The 22,808-nt window shown below is 43.3% G+C and overlaps 2 protein-coding genes across 2 annotated transcripts in view; both read right to left on the reverse strand.

The window, feature by feature from the left end:
- Grin3a (glutamate ionotropic receptor NMDA type subunit 3A) overlaps positions 1 to 22,808 on the reverse strand; it is a 188,851-nt gene that overhangs the window by 15,800 nt on the left and 150,243 nt on the right. The gene's annotated exons all lie outside the window — the stretch shown is intronic.
- Positions 847 to 1,927, reverse strand: Ppp3r2 (protein phosphatase 3 regulatory subunit B, beta). Its single transcript, XM_006973654.4, has 2 exons — positions 1,322 to 1,927; positions 847 to 1,053 (listed from the first exon to the last, which is right to left on the reverse strand). Exons 1-2 carry the CDS (start codon positions 1,828 to 1,830, stop codon positions 1,032 to 1,034), a joined length of 531 nt encoding a protein of 176 aa, XP_006973716.1. The 5' UTR covers positions 1,831 to 1,927; the 3' UTR covers positions 847 to 1,031.

Raw genomic sequence — 22,808 nt, forward strand, 5'->3', positions numbered from 1 at the left:
TCTCATTCTCCCCAGCTGAGTGAGTTTGGGTGTGGGATGAAAGGGCTCTTGCTGGGGAGGATTGTGGTGGTATTGTGTTCCCCAAAATATTGTGCACCCTAATAAACTTATCTGGGGTCAGATAACAGAACAGCCACTAGATATAAAGGTGAGAAAATGGTGGCACTCACACCTTTAATCCTATCACTTGGGAGGCAGAGATCCATGTGGATCTCTGCGAGTTTAAGGCCACACTGGAAACAGCCAAGCATGGTGACTCATGCCTTTATCCCAGGAAGTGAGCCTTTAATCCCAGGAAGTGATGTCAGAAAGCAGAAAGGTATATAAGGCGTGAAAACCAGGAACTAGAAACTTTTGGCCTGGTTAAGCTTTTAGGCTTTTGAGCAGCAGTTCAGCTGAGATTCATTCCGGATGAGGACTCAGAGGCTTCCAGTCTGAGGAAACTGGCTCAGCTGAGGAATTGGAGAGGTGAGGGAGCTGTGGCTTGTTCTGCTTCTCTGATCTTCCAGCGTTCACCCCAATACCTGGCTCCAGGTTTATTTTTATTAATAAGAACTTTTAAGATTCGTGCAACAGAGGATGCCCTATTTGACCAAAACACTGCTTTTTCAGAACCTATAAGGCTGAAAACCTGTTGTACTGAGACTGGTGGGCTGGCCATTTGGTCCAGGTTTAGCTGTTGGCACATAAACTCTGAGACTACTTTCTGGCAGGCTACAGCACCATGACAGAATCTCCCCATTCAGACTTCTATCCCTCAAACATGCTCAGGGATTTCTGGATGACCATGGAGAGTCAGGTGCATCCTGTTATTCGGGTATTTGTGCCCAGAGAGTGACTAAAGGATACTAAGCAAAGATAAATATATTTTTGCTAGTTGTTACAATAGGAAGTTAACAATTTGTTAAAAGTCTGAATGCCACAAGTAAATGAAAAGAGTGCCTAACACTCTGTGAGAACTGTAGTCTTCTCCCATATACACAGCCTTGAGAAAGAAAGGCAAAGATGTACATTTTCTTATTTTTAAGCTTTTAGTCTTCTTGACCGTGATCTCTAAAATAAAGAAAAAGGCATTTATGAGAATTATTTCAATTTCTGATTTCCCTCCTGCTTCCTCCCCTTGTCTGTAGTCATCGTCATCGAGGTTGAATCAATGACACTGTATAGATATGGTAGAGGCAGAGAGAAACACTTCCGGATTAACCCGAGAGACAGTAGCTGGATATCTTGAATGAGAGAAGAAAGCTAAGTATGTTGAGTGGAGCCTTTAAAGAAACCAAACCAAATCAAACAGACGAATAAAAAACCCCACAAAACTCACATAGGCACGACCAACTTCTTATGGATCTCCATGCCTCTGACCACATCACAGAACTCTGGAAAGGATATCCGGCCATCGCCATCCTTATCCACAACCAAGATGGTTTTGTCCACCAGCTGCTGCAGCTGCCAATCCTTGAGGTTGTTACCCACCATCATCTTCAGCACCTGGAAGAGCTCCCCGTTGGAGATGTAGCCATCTTTGTCCATGTCATAGATTCTGAAGGCGAACCTTAACTTCTGCTCTTCGTCGCCCTTGACGCTGAACTGCGAGGTGCCCTGGATGAACTCGTGGAAGTCCACTTCCCCATTGCCGTCCGTGTCGAAGATGTCGATCACTCGAGTCACCAGTGGGTTCTGCTTCAGCTCAGGCAGCGACATGAACTCGTCTCTGCTCAGGGAGCCGGATTTGTCCACGTCCAACTTCCTGAAGCTTCTGCACAGCCTTCTAATCTCATCGTGCTCGAAGTTACTGCCCATCTCGGAATGGAAGCTAGCCTCGTTGCCCATGGTGGGAGGCGGTGGGCAGTAGGGTTGCCCAAGCCAGTAGGAGGAAGGAGAGAGCAAGGCAGAGTCCTGCCGTTGGCCTGGGCCGCTCGCGAGAGAGCACGTAGGAACCAGAGGTGGGCGGCTGGGAGGGAAGGTGAAACTCCGAGGACAGCAAGGCGGGGATAGAGGCTGGAGGGGACAGGAGGACAAACTGGAGCTACCCAGGAGGGGGATAGCTGCCGTTGGGCCGGCCTCCTTTCTAATGCAGGTCTCCCCTATCGTTTCTATCTCTCCTGAAAATCATCTTCTCCTTCATCTCCCTTTCTCAAGAAGTGTGAGCCCTAAGGGAACTAGGGACACATCTAGATAATTCACCGTATTATCTCCAGCAAAGATTACATAGCTTGACAGACAATATATACATAACAGACATATGTTTAACTACTGACTGAAGGTAGGTAGCATCAGCCTGCTGCTTCCTGTGGAGGCCTGGTGTAAGGGTCAGATAAAATCATAGTCCAAGCATTGGCATGAGGTGAATTCCTTTTAATCCTCCCTGGGAGCAGCCAGACTGGCTTCCTTCTGGACCTCTTTCAGGAACTGAGGGGCAGAAGATTGCTAAGAAAAAGAATTTCTTACTTAGGTTTACAGACACCAACATACTCTCGAGAAATATAAAAACTTAATTCAGAGCACTTAAAAAAATAAAAAATCATTGTTCCCAAGAACATGGCCTCTGTTGCTCTGTGATTTATCTCTAGGTCTGTGGTTGGGTTCCCGGGGCTGGCTGTCCCACAGAACATGTTAAAGAGCTTTTGTAAAGTGTCCAGGGAAGAAGGCCTGTGTGGGCTCAGAGTGGCAGCTTCCATTTCTCACTCCCTCCTTTCCATTCTACTAGGTTTGTTCTTTCAGCCAGAATTAATCTTCCTTTTCTTTGGAGTAGCAACTCCAATTCTCTAAATGTATAAAAAATACATGTGGTCCAAGAACAATCCCGTTCAAAGGGCCTTGGGGGAACTTCAGGCTGCCAAGTCAAACTGAGGGAGGCAAGCATCCCCTCACTTCCAAAAAACAAGCGCGTATCATGTCTATGTTCTTTAGTTCAGATGAAGAATCAGCTGGAAGGTCAATGTGAAATTGGTGTAACTGAGCCACTGGGCCATTTTAATTTTCTCTGTAAAAGGTAGTAATTGTGGTGGTTTGAATAAGAATGTCCTCCCATAGGCTTTGGCATTTGAACACTTGGTCCCTAGTTGGTGGCAAATTGTTTAGGGACATTTAGGAGGTGTGGCCTTGCTTGAGGAAGTTCCTTACTGGGGAAGGGTTTTAGGTTTTAAAGACTGTGTCATTCCCTAGTTGCTCTGCTTTCTGTTTGGCTCTCAGCTTCCAGCTCCAGCTCCAGTTGCTACACCTGCCTGCTGGGGTGCCCCTCCACTGGGGTGGTGATGGGCTCCTAGTCTTCGGAAAGCAAAAGCCCCAAATAAGCCCTTTCTTCTACCAGTTGCCTTGGTCATGGTGTTTATGACAGCAATAAAAAAAATAACTAAGTAATAATTCATTGGTTTTTTAAAAAGACTTATTTATTTTTAATTATATGTATGTCCATGTGTAAGTATGTGCATGCAAATGAAGGTGTCTATGGAGGTGAGAAGGGGACATTAGACCCCCTGGAGCTGGAGTTACAGGCAATGGTGAGCTACCTGAGGTGAATCAATCTCAGGGCCTCTGCAAGAGCAGTACATGCACTAACAGTTGAGCCATCTCTTGAGTCCTTCCACTGGCTTTAAAAGAACAAAACACCCTTTACCAACCTAAGCTGTGATGTTTTGTCTTGTTTGTTTGCTTTCCAGTTACCCAGTGAAATTAACAGGATATAGTTTGTCTAAAATCTTTTGGAATTTGCAATGTTCAAGGGAATCCCTAAGCTGTCAAGATTCTTCCTGTAACCTCAGCACTTGGAAGACTGAGGCAGGAGGGTCAGGAGGGTCAGGAGTTCTAACTCATTGTGGCTACATGGTGTGACCATCTCAAGAAGGGAGTGCGCAGAGATCACCTTAATTATAACGTAAGATGCTGGAATCAGTGCTGATCTCTGAATGCTGCTCTCCCTTTCACTCTTCTTTATGTCCTTTCTAGATCACAAATTTTTTTCTGATTGGGCATGGGAGACAGGCAAGCCCTGAGGGGGTGCCTGATGTTACTTGTCTCCTAGGAAGAGAAAACTAGTGGGCTAATAATACTCTGTACAGGTTCATGCGGATTAGGGCTGAGATTGGCCAAAATGATTATTCTCTGTATAGGCAGCATCGTGAAGACTATCTGACAGCCCTGGGCATGTTAGTGTATGTGTACATTTAACAAGTGTTTGTTAGAAAGGAGCCATAACAGATGTTAAGTTACATACACAGGCTTTAGTGGATAACCTGGCGAATCTCCTGGTGTAGGTAGCAAAACTACAGTGAAATCAACCTGACTTCAGCATCAATATCAGGGGAAGCACCAACCTTTGCCAGGGTGTTCAGAAAGCTCTAGATCACTAAGAAGGCTGGGCCCATAGCAGATGAACCCACACCAGTAGGCATACCTCTGCCAGATAACTGCAGACCAGATTTCTTGAGACCCCAGTCAAGGGACCAGACCCATGGCCACTCTATCTGCTCTTCTCTCAGTTCCTGTGCCACACGTCACCAAAGGCAGGTATGAAGCTCTGAGGGGGGGCTTAGGAAGGGGTGTAGATCTGGTGGCCAAGGCACAGAGGTAAGATTACTAAGTGGGGGGAAACAGCTGGTGATAGGTGAGCAGCAGCTGGAGCTGATGACCTCTCAGAACACATGGCCACATGGTCCTGCCCCTCCTCCCTAAGCTGCCTTCTGTATTCAGCAGGGATGGAGAGCACAAGGTTGGGTGCTGGGCATCGAGGGGTGCAATGTGGGAAGACCTTCTAATGAAAATGAAGGAGAATCCAAGGCAAAATCTATCCCATAATCAGGTCTGGGCCCTGAAGAGGTGGATCTTCAAATGTAGGCAAGGCAGAGAAAGATATCAGCTTTGCCAAGCACCACCTGCCGAACAGTGTCTGTATGTCAGAACCATGCAGCTGATGAGAGAGACATGATGAGATATGAGACAGATCAGACCTGGTCCTCCCAGAGGGACCTGGACAAGTGTGGTGGTCCAGGTGAGAGTGAATTCTTGGTCCCCAGTTGGTGGAACTGTTTGATTAGGAGGTGTAGCCTTATTGGAAGAGGTATCACTGGTGGCAGGCTTGAGGTTTCCAAGGGCTCATGCCATTCCCAGTGTGCTCTCTGTCTCCTGCTGGTGGATCAAGATGTGAGCTCTCAGCTGTTCCTGCTGCCTGCCATGTCTTTGCTCCACCCTCATGGACTCTAGCCTGAAACTGCAAGCCCAAATCAGTGTGTTCTTTTGTAATTTGCATTGGATATGGTATTTTATTACAGCAATAGAAAATTAACTAATACAACAAGATAGGAGGTAGGGACTTTCAGTCAGTAACGGTGGCAAACAACCAGCTCTTATCACCCACTCCTTCAGCGTGGCTCTTTGACCCAGTCAGGCATCCAGGCCTCACCCTTTGAGTACCTCTGCCAGGCAAGACAGACCTAAGGAGCCAAGGCCATTTCATTTTGTTAAAAATGATTGTATGTTGCCGGGCGGTGGTGGCGCACGCCTTTAATCCCAGCACTCGGGAGGCAGAGCCAGGCGGATCTCTGTGAGTTCGAGGCCAGTCTGGGCTACCAAGTGAGCTCCAGGAAAGGCGCAAAGCTACACAGAGAAACCCTGTCTCGAAAAACCAAAAAAAAAAAAAAAAAAAAAAAAAAATGATTGTATGTCATTAAAAGCAGGCTGTGAACTAGAATACATTGAAAAGAAGAAAGAGATAGGAATGGAAGGAAGAACAGATGGACTTTTTAGATGTTGGGTACATTCTGCTGCTGTACACTGCTCTAAGTACTTTCCATCATTACCTTTAGCTCTTCAGTTCAAGCCTCCTCATTGCAGGCTTGTGGACCTCAGAGATGGCCACCAGGCACTCACAGACTCCTTGCAACTTTTTCCTGGATAATTATTTCATGTTTACTGCTGTAAAGGAGCCACTAGTGAGCTGGACTCCGAGTGTTAGCAGGAGACAGAAATGGGTATGTGCTTGTTATCCCAGAGCCAGGAAGGCAGGACAAGAGTATTCCTGGGACTTGCTTGGAAGCCATCCTAACCTTCTAGGTGAGCTCCAGGTCAGTAATAGATGCTGTGTCAGAAAAGCAATGAGGCCTGAGGAATGATACCCAAGGTTGACTTCTGGCCTCCGACCTTACACACACACACCTACCCACCCACCTGAACACTCAGACACATCAATGTACCTACTCATGTGATGATTGTGATGGGCAGGTTAGGGAGTATACAGAGAAATTTTTCATGAGGAGAAAAGTCGTCACAAGAATAAATGAGTTAATGATTGGACAGACACTATTGAGGAGATGGTGCCACTTCATTTAAATGCTTCCAACATACAGAAAGATTCTTTACGGTCTCTGCATTGTAGAGAATTCAACACCGCCTTGAAAGCTGGAGTAGTCAGCCAATATGAGGTTGAGTTTCCTGTTGTTCTACATTTCATAAACTGTGTCGTTTGGCATCATAATGGGATTCCAGCCATTGTTTCCATTTTCTCTAGCCATTCATTATTCTTAGTCATTTCCATGGAAAGTACCATTTGTTACTTTTTCTGTGTATCACTGCAGAGTATGTGGACTGTAGTAAATTCAAAGGGTTGATTGATTGATTTGGAAGAAACCAGAAGCCCGGTTGTACTCCTGTTTTAACAAAGCATTTCCCCCCAGTTTTATTTTTTCCTCAGTGACTTTCAGATTAAGAGCCACGAGACAGTTGCATGCGCAAATAACTGACACCAAAATCGGAAGTGAGGAGACATGTGGTTTGTCTTCCACTCCCTTCTCTTCGTCAGTCAGGAGAACAGGTCTCTGAGCAAGGTGACACAGGCTAGCAGCTTCCTAGAAGCTTTGCAGGGAGTGCTGAGGCTCTCCTGGAAGGGCTTCTGTGGTGTTTCTTCCAGTCACGCTTAACATAACTATATTGATGTGAGCCACGATGTAGTATGAGGAACTGCAGCTTAAGGTGTAGCTTAGGCCCTGAGCTCACACTGTTTCTGAGTATCAGGTTCTCATAAGCAAAAGAGGAAGGAAACAATGACGCCATAGTGTTATTGTAGGTACATTGGTATACACAAGATACCATCCCAAGTGAAAGTATTTAAAACACATCTAAAATGGCTGTAGCACACCATGGGTAGGTGACATATTTGTCTACTCTGTCTCTTTCCTGTTTCTTTTTTTTTTCAATTTAAATTGTTTTCTCCTTCCTGCCTGCTTCCTTCCCTCCCTCCTTCCCCCTTTCTACCTCCCTCCTTCCCTCTTTCCCTTTCCCCCTCCTCTTTCCTTCCCCTCTCTCTCTGTCTCTGTCTCTTTCTATTACAGTGTGGGTGTTGGAACGGGACCTGTGTCCTCTGGAAGAGCAGCCAGTGCTCCTAACCACCAAGTCATCTCTCCACCCCTCTTTCCTATTTATTTATTAATTTGCTTGCTCTGACTTTTTATTTTATTTGAATGTCAGGAATGTTGCTTTAAATTTAAATACATTCAACAGATTATACTGAACATATCCCACATGGCTGGCCTTTGTGCCCGATAATGGACTTACTGTGGTGAAGATGCCACTGAGAAATCTAGTTTAATGAGCATGGATTTAAAGGTATAACATCATTTAGTCAGTCTTATGTTTATCATGTACATTCAAAATGATTACAGATCATAATGTATTTGCCTCTCCTTTGTCATTCTGAGATAGTTTTAAATATGAGTTTTGACATGTGTAGTATTAAGTTAAAGTTTTGCTATTTAACAATTCAATGACCTCCAGCAGAATTAATTATCCAAGCCACTGTTCCTTTGGAAAATGAGATGACTGCTAACTCATAGACTCATTCCAAAGACTAACTATAGGACACAAGGACCAAGATCAATGCCTAGCACAGAATTGGCAGAAGTAATAATTTTTGCCTACTGTAGACCTGAATATTCTAATAGGTTTGTAAAACCAATGACTAGTTGAATATATATGTATTTCTATGGATGCAAATATTTATTGAGCAGCTATTGGGTGAGAGGAATGTAACAATTGCCTAAAGCAGGTGGGGAAGATGGGTATTAAGAAAATCATCACATTCTGAGATATAATGGAGCCTCTGTGCTATGTATTACAGGTGAGAGATACCTGGTACCCAAAGAGTTCATGAGGAAGTGATGCTAGAGCTGAATCTCAGGAGGAGAAGAGGTTAACTAGATAGTTCTGGAAGAAGCGGGCATTCCAAACGGAAGAAGCCCACTTGCAAAAGGGCTGGAGCAAGGAGACCAAAGGAGGAGGAGGCAGGCACCTCAAGAAGACCTGTGTGGCTAGAGCAGGGAAGTCAAGGGACAGCAATCCTGTTCGGAGAAGTGCACGAGGCTTGACCATGCTCCAGACACTGAAGAAAGGCAGTGCTTATTCAGTTATTTCTTATGGGCATGCCAATCATGTTTCAATATAGAAAGCACTGAGGACATTCAAAGTCTGTCCCTGCTCTGGAAGATTATAGACTCCTAAGTGAATTAAAGCACAAGAGAGTTGTGACAAGTTGAAAGAGAAGATATGAAGTGAAAGATACCATCAAAGGAGTGAACTCTTCTTTTTCTCGCAGTAAACAGAGGCTTTTATTTCTGCAAGAAATATTCAATCTTTCTAGACACAAGGTAGACAAGTGTCACAGGTGTAGATGCCCTAACATCCAGGTACCTTCAGGTGGGGTACCCTTCAGTGCTGGAGCCTGGAGTCCCAAATAAAGAAGCTGGAAGGATCATGCTCCCTTGGAAACCCACAGGGCTATTCTTCTCTGCCTTCCCCTTGCTCCTGGTGGCTTGGCATTTCTTGGTTCCAGTATTGGTTTTCAGGGAGATCTTAACTGTACTCCAGAGGTCCCACTACTGAGACACAGTAGAAACTTCCAGAAGTAGGGCCCAGTGGAAGACCTTCTGTTCATTGAAGGCTTTACTCTTAAAGGGATTAGTGAGATCCCAGTCTTGCTCTTTTTTTTTGATGAAGTTTTTTTATTAATTAAAATTTTTATTTGTTTTACATCTTGACTGCAGTTCCCCCTCCCTCCACTCCTCCTGTTCTCTCCCCCCGACTGTGTCCCCTCTGCGCCCCCCTCCTCTGTTTCTGTTCAGAAAGGATCAGGCCTCCCATGGGTGTCAACAAAGCATGGCATATCAAGTTGAGGTAGGACTAAGCTCCCCGCTTTGTATTAAGTCTGGGCTAGGTGAACCAGTATGAGGAATAGGTTCCCAAAAGCCAGTTCAAGCATTAGGGACAGGCTCTGATCCCACTGCTAAGAGTCCCACAAATAGACCAAGCTATACAACTGTCACACATGTGTAGAGGGCCTAGGTCAGTCCCATGTAGACTTCCTAGCTGTTGGTCCAGAGTCTGTCAGCTCCTATGAGCTCAGGTAAGTTGTTTCTGTGGGTTCCCTTGTGATGATCTTGACTGCCCCCCACCCCCCGCCTTGTACAATCTTTCCTCCCCCTCTTTAACAGGATTCTGGGAGCTTGGCTCAGTGCTTGGCTGTGGGTCTCTGCATTTATTTCCATCAGTTACGGGATGAAGGCTCTCTAATGACAGACAATTAGGGTAGTCACCAATCTGATTACAGGAGATGACCAGTTCATGAACCCTCTCCACTATTGCTGCCAGTCTCGCTCTTACAGGGGATAGAGAGATCCCAGTCCCTGTCCTACTTGTATCCCAGCATGAAGCAAACAGACATGTTCTCCATCACAATGTGCCACCTTACCACAGACCCCAAAGCAACAGGGCTAACCTGTGATGGACTAGAAACTCCCAAACTGTAAGTTCAAGTGAAGTTTTCCCTTTAACAAGATGACCGTCTCAGGTATGTTTTTACAGTAATGGAAAGCTAACTAGTTCGACTTGCATCTGCTTAAACCCCATCTCACCTTCACCACATGCCACTCTTCCCGTGAGCCTGTTTCATATGGTAGTTGCCTTCTCATAAGGACACTAGTCACGTTGTGTTTGGCGCCCATCTTACTATAGTGTGACTAAATATCAAGACACTTTAACACACCTATTTGCATCCTATGTACAAACCGGATCACATTCTGATGTACTGTAGTTAAGCCATCAGGAAGGCAACATCCCCTTGAAGAAAACAGTACGCTTTACAGCACTAGGCCAGAAGTCCAGTTTTCTGGAAGGACAGAGGTAGGAAGCAATGATGATGCTCTAAATGGGAATGCCTGGCCTCCTTGACTGATAGTATGCTTAGATGTTGCAAGCAAACATTCTTTTAAGGGCTCCGGGGATTCCCAAGATGCTGTTTCCTTGTCTAATATGTCCCACAGATTCCACCTACTCCAACTGCTCACGTGGGAAAGAAGTGTCCTTAGATTCTAACAGGCTGACCGATTCTCTCACTAGTCCATGCAATTTATGCATCTTTGATAGGCAAATGTGGTTTTTCTATTTTGCAGCACCTCACTTTAGAGCCACTAGATGGCGCTCACTCCCCATTTCCATTCCTTGTTTTCCTTAAGCTGGAATCTCCAGAGCCTGGAGGTAGAACTGTGCAGAAAGTAGATGAGGAAGGAGTCCTAATTCATGAGATGCCCCATAGGCTGCAGTGCATGAAAATCTGAGAAAACGGAAAGAAACCTGTCTCTCACAACAGCTCTAATCAGCTTGAGCACTGCTCAGGCCTTCTAGTTGCATAGTAAATGACGTTACATAAATATTCATTAGTTCGAGGAATTTAGGAGAAAAGCAGGAACTACTAACAGTATGTGGTCTTGGATGTAATTTATGCCTGAGCCTCTCTGGAATGCAAAAGAGGAGACCCTTATCCCACAAGATCTGTTTATTTGCTCATTACTACGGGTGAAGGGGGTGCTTGCTGGATTGCCTTTCCTTGTAGCAGAATTCAAACTACACAAACCAGAAAGCAACAGACAAGCAGGCTTGATTTTCTGCTGATGTGGGTTGAGGGGGAAGCAAAGCACGAATTGTGGGCTGAGGGCCTGCACCCAGAGCAGTGTAGACAATAGCTGTAGTTGCTGTTTTCCCTAAATGTTTTAAGTGCTACCTAATGGCTTGTATAACCCTTCATGTTTGCCCATAGAAATCTAGATGCGGAGTTGGCAGAAAGGAAAACAAACACCACCACCATACTCTAAAAGCTGGTTCCATCAGCACAGGGCCAGGCAGAACATTCGGAATCAGGGATTTCTCTCCCTGCCATCCAAAAGTCCTCAGTTCCACATGGAAGGAAAGGCTAGTCAGCCCGGAACTGTACGATGCTGGTCACCGATGCATCTCTGTTTTTGGAGGTGGGTACAAATGATTCCAGGAGTTAGGATAAGACAAATGCAATGTCTTATGGGAAGTGGTTTGTTATTTACCAAGCTGTTTTCTTCTTTGCATATAGTTTGGTGGTTTTTATTTTCAGTTTTAGTATTTGTTGTTACTTTACTTTTTCATTTTTAATTTTTTTACTTGTAGATAGGCTCTTTCTGTGTAGCCTAGACTGGCTTCAACCCCATGGTACCTCTGACTCAGTTCCTGATTGCTGGCATTATGGGCCTGTTCCAGCATGCTTGCCTTGGACATAGATCTTACTCAGGGAAAGAGAAAGAACATGGTTAGATCAGACCTGTCCACTAACAGTTCCATTAAATGAACGTCACACTTTGAGGCAGGCCCAATTATTATATCCTTGGCTTTGAAGGGAAAGATCTGAAGTTTTAATCTTTTATTGAATCTATTATTTATTTATTTATTTATTTATTTATTTATTTATTTATTTATTTATTTATTTATTTATTTATCTGTGGCTGTGCATGTGAAGTGCACTCATACCAAAGCATACATGTGGAGGTCACAGGACAACTCATGTGGTCCAGGGATGGAACTCAGTTCATTAGGCTTGGCTGCTGTCAGATCTAAAAGGAACTAGGGGAAAGTGGCTTTCTGTGATTCCAGTTTGCATAACAAAGTGCATGCTGACCTCCAGGCTTGCTCAGTATCACATCTACCTGTGGCTCTTCTCAGCTCTTCTCACTCCCTACCCTAAACTTCTCCAGCTCATGGGCTTCCTTCCCTCCCCCAGTTTCTCATTTCCATATAACCCTGCCATTTCAGCCATGTACTCTGTTTTATCTTCCTCTCTTGGGCCCCCTTTTCTTGCCCCCCTCTCTCTTGGCGCTCTCTCTCTCTCTCTCTCTCTCTCTCTCTCTCTCTCTCTCTCTCTCTCTCTCTCTCTCTCTCTCTCCCTCCTTCCCTCCTCATGGCCCGGTTTAGCCTGTTAGCTATGTTCAGTTTCCTATTTTCTCTCTCTGCTCTGGATTCTTTCAGATGGCTCTGGCTATACTTTCCCGAAATTCTATGATAAACACCTTCCCCTCCCCTCAACATACCTTGGAGTAGTCATGTCCTCAGTTTACACATCTGGTGCCGAAACCCTCAGTTCGTACAGCAGCAAGTGCTGTAACCCACTAAGCAATCTTGATGGCTTCTAGTTCTGAAATTTTAGAAGCTGTCTGGCTTACATAAGCACACATTGGTGAGCTGAGAGTCCACCCTGATGTCTCTTTTAGAGCTAAGTTCTTTGTTATACTAGACAGTGCTCTATATGAAGCCTAGAACAATGTTCCTGCCTTGAGGAGGTAATAAGGACTCCACAAAGAAGAATATAGGAAAAGGTAAAGGCCTATAATTTGTTTGTGAATTTAGCTGTGTTTAGCTACCATGTGGATGGGAGAAAGAATGCTCCTGCAATTTTAGAATCCCCAAGGCATGCATAATTGGGTGATGTTTTCAGGGAGCAGGTATACTTTGCAGTACTTTATTTCATACCTCTAATGTCTCACTTCCACCTTGCCTGGGTAGTTTTTTTTTTTAAATCCCCATAGTTATCACCTCCTTTGAGGCACCAGCTTTGATTCTTTCTTGATCTGTGAGTCCTAACCTTGTTTTTGTTACTGTTTCCACCTGCCTCCCTCTGTCCCTGAGGACATGTAGGAATTTGTTCATGAGTATCTCCCTCTGCCTGTGAGCTCTGTATTCATTTCTATACTGTCTGCATCGACAAAGCTTGGTACATATGGGTTCAACATGTGTGTGCTGATGAAAAGATGGACTAGCAGATGTGTGAGTGAAAGTCTGAGTTTGTTCCAGAAGTCAGCTAGATGGAGGTGAGGCATTTCTCAGATTGCTTCTTCATGCCCTATTCAACTTCACATTATATGGAAGAACACAAGTACAGCTTTGTGCTTCAGGATTCCAGAATGTGCTACCTGGATAGGTTTCCCCCAACCTTATGCTTGGCTTAAATATTACACTTAATTACTTAGGCTATTCCAAGGGACATATTCAGCTGTCAGAGTGGTTCCCTACATATATGAGTTTTCAGTTTAAAGCCATCTGCAGTCCTTAACTCTCTGCCTCACTGTAACTTTCAGGAGGTTGAATACCAGACAGATATTTTAAATTGAAAGAGCAGAAAATGCTGCACTAAAGTCCACCCACTGCCACTGTCTTAACCACTGCTTTTGAGCTGTTAAGATATTAAAGACTGACTGCTGGGAAGCTGGCATGGAAACTTCTCGATGTGACTTTCACTGTATGGTTGGTTGTATTGGTTCCTTATTCACTGCTGAGATCAAGTGCCGGACGAGAAGCTGCTTAGTGGAGAAAGGGTTTGTTTGGCCTCACAGTTGGAGAGATGAAGTCCATGATGGTGGAGAAGGCATGGCGGCTGGGGACAGAGGCAGCTGTTCCCATTGCATCTGTAGTCAGGAAGCAGAGGCGGATGGAAAGTGGGGCCAGAGCACAAAAACCTCAAGGCCTATTCCTAGTCGCTTGCTTCTTCCAGAAAGACTCTACCTCTTCAAGGTTTTACAACTTTCCAAAATAGTCCCACCAGCTGGAGACTCAGTGTTCAAACCTAAGAGTCCATGGCGATACTTGGCACTCAAACCATAGCATTGAGTAACCCTTCTCTTTTCTCTCTCTAAAAACTGACAGAAGGAAAATGGATCTACTGTGGGAAAGCTTGACCTTTGTTTGGTTTTTCTTAGTGAACAAACACTAATATTTGAGCAGTTATTAGCACAGACAGATACATAGTTTGGTGACTTTGGGGAGTCAGTCTGGCTCATGAATGGGAAGGGCAGACTGGAGGCCAGACATCCTCTCTGTGTTCCAGGTTCCCCAATCTTCAGCTGGGTAGGCCAGGATTCCTCTAACAATTCTCCTTGGAAACCACTGCTTTCCTTGCTGGCCATGCTACATAGACCTTTGATTTAAGACAAGGAAACCTGTTTAGAGAACTTAAGTGATCTGCAGAGGTCATGTAATTGCCTCATAGCAGAATCCAGAAAAATCTGAAAAGTGCTGCCCATATTCAGCACCCACGTGTTAAGAAGCTCATGTATACTATCTCTTTGTTCCAAGCCAAAACCACAAAATGACACCTCCATTTTCAAAGGGAAGCAACTCAGAGAGGTGGATAATTTGTGTTTGTGACATCTTAATGCGCCTTTTCTGATGTGGCTATTTCACTACCATGGTTATTTTTACTTCTGTATCTACCCATACAGTGCTCCTAAATAACAAGCCATTTAAACTTCAGCTTTAAAAATTGCCTCACAGTGAGCTTGACAGACTCTCCCTTCATCCTGCTTTGAAGACCCACCCGGTAGGGAACAGTGTTCATGCTTGGGAAGGCCAAGAAAAGGGTAGGCGATGAAAGGTGAAAAGCTAGTTAGGGCTAGAGGTCAGGAAGAGGTGACCTGAAAGACGGGGGTAAGTTCAGGAATGGGCAGAAAGTCCAGGTGAATACTTAGCTTCATAACAGGAAGTCGGAGGGGTAGGTAGTGGGAAGGAGCTGGGAGGAACTGGGGGCAGGGAAAACATGATCAAAATGCATCGTATGAAAACAATTTAAATACTAAAAGAAAAATAAATGAATTGAAAAAGATATACTGAGAAGTTTAATAACTTACTTTTGTGATGTTTTTAAATGCACTTATTTTCCCCAATCCCAGGGTAGAACTTTCTCTACAACACTGAGCCCTTTGCTTGCTATTTTCTCTTTCCTTTAGTCCTCAGTAGCAACCCTTATATTCAGTCCAGAAGCCCGTGTAGCAACCAGATAAACATCAGCCTGAAGCTCTGGGTAGGTCAAGCGGACTTCCCAGGCATTTACAGCTGCATCCTTGCCATGACAGTAGAACCAGGTATCTCCAGTGAACTCAGCTTGTCCTTCTCTCTCCTTCCTGACTAAGGATGGTTGCATCTCTTACCCTGAAGGCTGGACCTTCTGAAGGCTGTGCAGCAGAGCTCAGAGGGCCAGGCCAGGGATGCTTCACTGGCCCCACCCCTTTCATTTCTGCCACAAAGGGAAGTGCTAGATGGCCCTTTCTCTTCCAAATTTATTTACATCTTTATTCATCCTCTTTGTGTCCTGGGAATTGACTTCAAGGGACCACATAGACAGGCTCCTTACCCCAAGACAGAGGAATAAGATCTGAGAGTGGGGGAGACAGAGAAAGGACATTTGTTCCCCAGCTCTCTTACAATGGGGCTAGGGGATGGCTAAGCCCCTAACAGAATGACTGTCTCCTCCCCCTTCTCCTTCTTTGTGGTACTGGTCATTAACCTTGGGACTTGGGCATGTTGGCAAGCTCTCCACCAAATTTATATCAAATGCCACCAACCAAATGAGCAATTTCTTAGAAAACCTGATCCTTAGTTCTGAGAATGGCTCTCCCCATTTATTCCCCATAACCTGGGAATGGTAATGGTGGCGTCTCTTTACCCAGTCTTGGAGTTGCACTGACTTCTTTAAACAATATGGTCTCAAACAGTTTTCACCTTAAAACTCTCCTCTGTCTCTGAGGATGCTTTCTGCTCTCTGCTAAGACCACTATTTCCTTGTCCTTTCAGCCTCTTTTAGTTAAAAGGTGCAATTATTCAAAACATTGTTTAAAGGAGACTGGCAAAGAGAGGCCTCATCAGCTCTCTGAATAATGCCTTGCTGAATTTGGGGAGCTTGTTAAACTGTTATCTGCTGCCTGCCTTCCTTCCCTGGTTTGTAAAAACACGTTTCATATTTCTGTTGCCCTGGAGTTCCCAAATTCACTCTGGGACTTAAAAAAAATTGTATTTTTCTGCTGAGTCAAAGGAAGATGAAGGGAATTTGTACTCTGCCATATGTTTTCCCCAGCAGAACTGATCGGCAATGGGTCCACTGTGGGGACACATCTGAGGTCAATTTAAAATTCCTCTCTGAAAGTTGTCCGAGTCTGATCTGCAGAGTCAGACTTGCAACATCCTGGGCAACTCTAGGGAACAGATAAAACCTTGATTTTTTAAAAAATGAATTTATCTTCCAGAGAAACTGGAGATCAACAGCTTTGGGTTTGTGAAGAGACGGGAGGTGAATAAGATCAAGGTTCCCACTTTCGGCCAAGTGTGAATATCCACTTGCCAGAAACGGAGCACCAAAAGCATCCTTCATGATTTCCTACCAGGTGACCACATAAATCATTGTCCTAACTCAGACATTTTTTCAGGTTGAAAGAAGGTGTTTAATTACTTTGTGGGAACAGACATTGACTGGGACTATACTTGGAACAATAGAGTGTGAGGTCAGAAACAAACTGAGGAATGTTTTCCTCCAAGGTCAAGAGCACCTGTGGAAAGGTGCAGTCAGAAGCACAGCTGCTTCTGTGATGTTGTGTCCTGTGCCCCTCTCCTGGGATGGTGGAGGAAGACAGGGAAGGGAGAGGTTCATTAAAGTGCCCTTCCATTTATGACTCACAAGAACCACAGAGAGACGAAGTCGAGTCATCTGGACAAAATGACTTTCCTAAGACTCTTGTTTCTCTGTGTAAACACTGTTGCAGTGCAGGACATTCGACGAGAAGAGTGGTTAAGAGAAGTGTTAATAGCCACTTCTCTTCTACAGATTTTTTTTTTCTGGGAAAACATTGCAAATGAGAACAGAACAGCAAACACAAGAGGTGGAGAACTGTGTATAGGTGTAGTGAACAAAGAAAACAGGGAGCCTTTACGGAAGAGATCTAGTGCAGCTGATGAACACAGGACTGGTTGCATTTGGTTACTCTGTAGGTTGTGCAAAGGTGATTGTAAGGTCCTGTTTTAGGTCCTTCAAGACAAATATGTCAGTCTGTACCCAGGAGTGGAATGCATCACTGTTTAAATGCATATCATGAACATCTTATAGAATTGTTTGTGATTGCATAAACGAGGGTATTTCATAGTGTAGACCATTATCTCTTAGAACAGTAGTTCTCAACCTGTGGGCCATGCCACTTTGGAGGTCAACGATCCTTTTATAGGGGTTGCATTATCAGATATCTGCATATCAGATAACTCTATTACAATTCATAACAGTAGAAAAATTACAGTCATGAAGTATCAATGAAAATTATTTTATGGTTGGGGGTCACCACAACTTGAGGAAGTGTATTAAAGGGCCATAGCATTAGGAAGGTTGAGAACCAGTGGGTTAGAAGGAGTGATAGTGCTATGCATGTTCACTGACATTGCCTTCTCTCTTTAAATACAGATGTTAGCAGAATTATCTTTTCCTTCTGTGTCTGAAGGCCCAGTTAAGGGTACATCTTTCTCCCATTCTTTCCATTTCTACTTCTGAGAAGGAATCTTCCAAATCTTCCAAATTCAACCACCTCAGAAATGAGCCCAGACTGTTTTAACAAACTTGATCTGAGAATGGCCTCTACTCCAACACTTCCAGCTGACTACAGCAAAGGTTTCTGAAAGCCTCTTCCCCAATCTGGCTTGTAAAAAGTCTTCATTAAGAGCTGTTGAGATGACTCAGTAGGTAAAAAGTACTGTTGTCAAGCCTGACAACCTGTGTTCTATCACTGGAACTCATATGGTGGAACAATAGAACAGACTCTAGCAAGTTATTTTTTGATCTCTACACACACCCTGCCATGCATGATGGGTGTACATGCATGCAAACTCATGCACACACATACATGCACATAACAAAGTAAACAAATATGTGTAGAAAAAAATCAAAATACTTTTGTTTAAGAAGAGTTGGTGTATTTTGCATCTATTTATGTATACCTTATATTTATGCTTATTTTCTGAAGTCTGTCTTTTTACATACTATTACTTCGAAAATGTTGATAAATCTATATACCCCTGGAACACTTATGATAAAAACTCATAATCTTTATTATTATGTCTGGATATACTCTCAGTATTTTCATTTTCTTTTTAGATTTATTTATTTTATGTATATGAATGTTTGGTCTGCATGCATGTTTGTGTACTATATGCATGTCTGGTGCCTTTGGAGGTCAGAAGAGAGCATCAGATTCCCTGGAATTGGAGTTGGATGGTTATAAGACACCATGTGAGTGCGGAGAACTGAATCCAGGTCCTCTGGGAAAGCAGCAAGTGCTCTTAACCCCCAGCCCTCTTTCTAAGCCCTGCTTAGTATTTTAGAGGCCCCAGTTGACTTGCTTTTACTATAATCTATGAAGTATGTGTTACTTTTAGTCAGTTTACAGAAGAGGAGGCTCAGAGTGGTCAAGGATAATGCCCTATATTTCACAGCTGGTAGAACTTGGGGTTCAAATCTAGGATGCCTCTATTGATGATGCTGTAAACTACTTACACAATACAGAATACTAGACATTCTTATTTCAGGAGGATGTTGAGAGAAGCTGGGGTCACTTTGGCAGAGCCTTTACAGATTGAAAGATCCAAATATTTCATAATGGTAACTCCCCAGAGTCTCTAGGGTGTGTGTAGAGGGGGCTGTTGGCCTCTGTTGTACATGCATTCTGCTGCCTCCCCTATTTCAAGGTCTTCATCCTTCTCTATGTGCTGTAAGGTAGGTTGCATCATTCTTGGTCCCAGAGTTCTTATTGGCCTAATCCATTATGGTGATCACATTATCTCACCAATGATTAGTTTGCACACAAGCAGATGAAATTTTTAGCAACAAACCATGAAGAAATTTAATTGTGGGTCTCTTTGAATGTTTTTCTATGAATAATCAGATGTTTCCTCTGACTAGAGGGAGAAGAAATAGTATTTCTGTTATTTACCACTTACTGTACCAGGTTTTTTGCTAGATGGTTCCACAAATGACCTTTTATTCTTAGGAAAAAAATGGCATGTTTTATCACACCTTTTCTGAGATGGAGACACTCAGACACAAGAGCAGTTGAGAGAATCGGCATTCAAACTTAGAAATACGTAGTTGCAAATACATCATGTTTTGTGCTAGGTGTGTTCAAAGCAGAATACATTTGGCAGAGTATTTATTTGACTCAGTCTTCAAAACCGTGCTCAAGTGGGGCCAAGTTCTGAGGCTGCAGAGCCACGTGTAGCAAGAGGCTTGGTTTGTCTGATGACCCTCTGAAATGGTGGTAGCTTGGATGTGCGCATGTGGCCAGGATGTGACATTTATTCAGTAATTCTGGTTGATAAATATGGCTCAGAGTCTCCTTATGGCTAATGCCTTCCTGTCAAATTTGAATCATTTGGAGATTTTGATTTAAGTTGGCAACAGACATGACAGAGAACTCCAATTTATTGTTATTTAGCTCAACATAAGCAACTGACTTTCTTTCTTGGCTAAATTCACTGACTGATAAGTAAGCCCAGGCTTACTTCCTTTTGGAAAAGCTACATTAATACTCACCAACAGAGATAAAATGCCATCAGTTACCCAGAGAAGAAATAGGTTTTCATCTCAAAAACACTGTTAACTCTGATACTGTCATTTTTGAAAAGAAGAATTATATTAAAAATTTAAAGTCAGACTTTCTTTTTCTGATTATAAAGCTTCCCAGTGCTACCATCTCCTCTACCTCCTGACTCCAGGCAAAGTCTTGCCATATACCCCAAACTGATCCTAAACTTGTAATCCTCTTGCCTTAATGTCTCCAGCTCTGTGACTACAAGTATGTGCCCTTATGTCTGGCTTCAGCCCATCTTGTATTTATTTTCATCATGGCTCCCAGGAAGATCATGGTTGAACTTAATCATTGAGGGCTTGAGTGTCTACCTCAGCTTCTAGTTGGAGTTTTTTTTTTTTTTTTTAAATCTCCTTTGTCTTTGTTTACCTATCATTGTACCTACCATCTATCTATTCTCTGTCTCTTAACATTTATTACCTGCCTATATTAATGCTTCAGGAATACTGTACAGATGAACACAAGTTCGATGTCTTAAAACAACAGGAATTTGTATCCTCTCATAGTTTAGGAAGCCCCCTAAAAGTCTGAAGTGCAGGTGCCAGTGGGGTTGTCTCTGAGGAAGAAATTTTCACATGCTTCTCTCCTTATTGGCTTGTGTCTGTATCCCCAGACCTCTGCCTCTGTCATTATATAGACTTCTTCCCCTGTGAGCCTGTGCACTTTGCCTCCTTGTAATGATACCAGTCATTGGGGTGAGCCCAGTATGGCCTCATCTTAATCACTCTTTCAACGACTCTATTGGCAATTACTCTGTCAATGACTTTATGTGGTCAAAGCCTTAAGTTCTGGGTAGACATGAATTTGTGGAATGCTGTTCAACCCAGTGCACTACCAATATCCACCCCGATTTAGTTTCTTGCCTTCATCCATGCTTAGACTCCAGTTTCTTTTTTTTTAATTGAAAATACTTTTTCATACAATATTTTCTGATCAGTTTCCCTTTCCATAATTCCTGCTAGATCTTCCCCACCTTCCAAGCCATCCAACTCCATGCCATCTTTCTTTCTCTCTTTAGACAGAGAATAGATAGATGGTAGGTACAATGATAGGTAATTGCAAAAAGCAATTAATGATGATAATAATAATAACAACAATAAAAAGCACAACACACACACATACACACAAACACCATAAAAACACAAAATTGGAAACTATGATATACAAGCAAAAGGCCAGTAAGATAAAAAGTACCCAAACAATGCAATATGAGGCAAAAATATCTACAAAAATATCATTGATTTGTGTGTGTGTGTGTGTATGTGTGTGTGTGTGTGCGCGTGCGCGCGTGCATGTTGACCGTCTACTGCTGGGCATGGAGCCTACCCTTAAAGGTGTGATTTATGCACTCAGTGTGAAAAATACTTGGAGAGAAATAATTTTTCTTTGCAAGCTGTATCAGTTGGAGATAGCTTCTTGGTTAGGGATGAGAGCTTATGTCTGCTCCCCCCTTTCAGCACAGGGACCCCATTTGGCTTGACTTGTGCAGCAGACCCTGTATGTGGCCACAGTCTCTGTGAGTGCCTATTGACCCTTATTTCTTTTCAGGTATGTTATTTACTTTCTCTACTTGACCTCTTGAGTATCTACTTCATTTGAAGGCACTGAAAATATAAGGCAGTTTTTGCCCCTGGAGTTCTTATAGTTTAATGAAGAGATGCACTAGAAATACTCTGATTATTATTATTATTATTAAAGCACGATATTTATTTAAGAGAATAATAGTTAAGACTGAATGCTATTAAATGATATGAGATAATAAAGGGAGGTATGGTTTATATTGGTCAGTCTCTGTTGGGATTTGAAAAGAGAGATGCTAGCTGTGAGTTTATTCTCTTGTTGACTCTTTTGTTTATTTTTTGTAGCACTGGGATCAAACCAAAGGCCTTGAACATGTGAGGCAGGTTCTGTACCATTGAACAGTCCCTTAGCTGGGATTTTGTATTATGAAGGCATTAGCTGAGCAAATGTCAGTGGGGAAGAGCATTTGAGGGGGAAGGGGCAACGGCAGATTTAGGGAATCCAAGTCAGGGAAGCCATGGATTTATCTTCCTTTTAAAATGAACATCATGGTACAGCTATGATGAACCAGAAAATGGCATGAGAAAGGGTCGAGAAGAGAGCAAGGGCAGGTACCACAGGGCATGCCAACATTTCAGATTTTGTTCCAGCGAGCATGGCTGTCAAACAGAAGAATGAATTGTTATGTGGAAGACAGGTGAAGCAAGGCAGGTGTGAAACAGATCTGTTAGCAGACTTTTGTAGTGAGCCAGGTAAGGGATGACAGCTTGGTCAGAGTGATGACACCAGGGTTGACAATAGGCGGGCCTATTTGAGATCTATTTTATAGAGGATGTGGCTTGTTGATGGATGTAAAAGGTGGGCATGAGAAGTAGTGAGCATCCATGCCAATATGTGGGATGCATGACTAGGTGCACAGAAGTGTCACCGCCAAGATGCAAAGCCCAGGAGGAGAAGCAGAGTGGAGAGGGAGCATTAAGGCTTCGGTTTGTGACAAGTGAAACTTGAGATGCCTGCAGGATATTCAAGAGCAGATGTCAAACAGGAAGGCAGAGATGCACTCTGCTGGGAATTCTCGCCAAATAGAGGCTATTTGAACAATTATTGGCTTTAGATGTGTTTTCTTCTTCTTTTAATGTCAGGATGGCCTTGTACTTGTTTATTTGGCTCTTCTTTGTAGAGTATTTGGGCTGTGGCACTGGTTACAGTTTTTGGTCTCCTATTTTAATCATCTGAATTGTGCCTTATTTTGCAAACTTCTTTTTAATTATGCAAAGACATAGCATTTCAACAGAAAGAAGAAATTTTGACTATTTGTGTGCCTTAGCCCAGTCACATAGTCACTCTTGCCATTAGTCCCTTAACTATAAAAGAGGTGCTGGTTGTTTTCAGTTTTGAAAAATTATCATACTATAATCTGACAATTATTAATTAAGGTATGTCTAGATTGCAAACCAACAAAGGGCTTATTACTCAACACTCATCACCGAGGATCTAGCAATGTTCTGAGTTAGATTTTAAAGGATGTTGTGAAATCTACACCAGAACCAACAAGTCATG

Source organism: Peromyscus maniculatus, chromosome 2, assembly GCF_049852395.1.
Source record: "Peromyscus maniculatus bairdii isolate BWxNUB_F1_BW_parent chromosome 2, HU_Pman_BW_mat_3.1, whole genome shotgun sequence".
NCBI classification, from domain to species: Eukaryota; Metazoa; Chordata; class Mammalia; order Rodentia; family Cricetidae; genus Peromyscus; species Peromyscus maniculatus.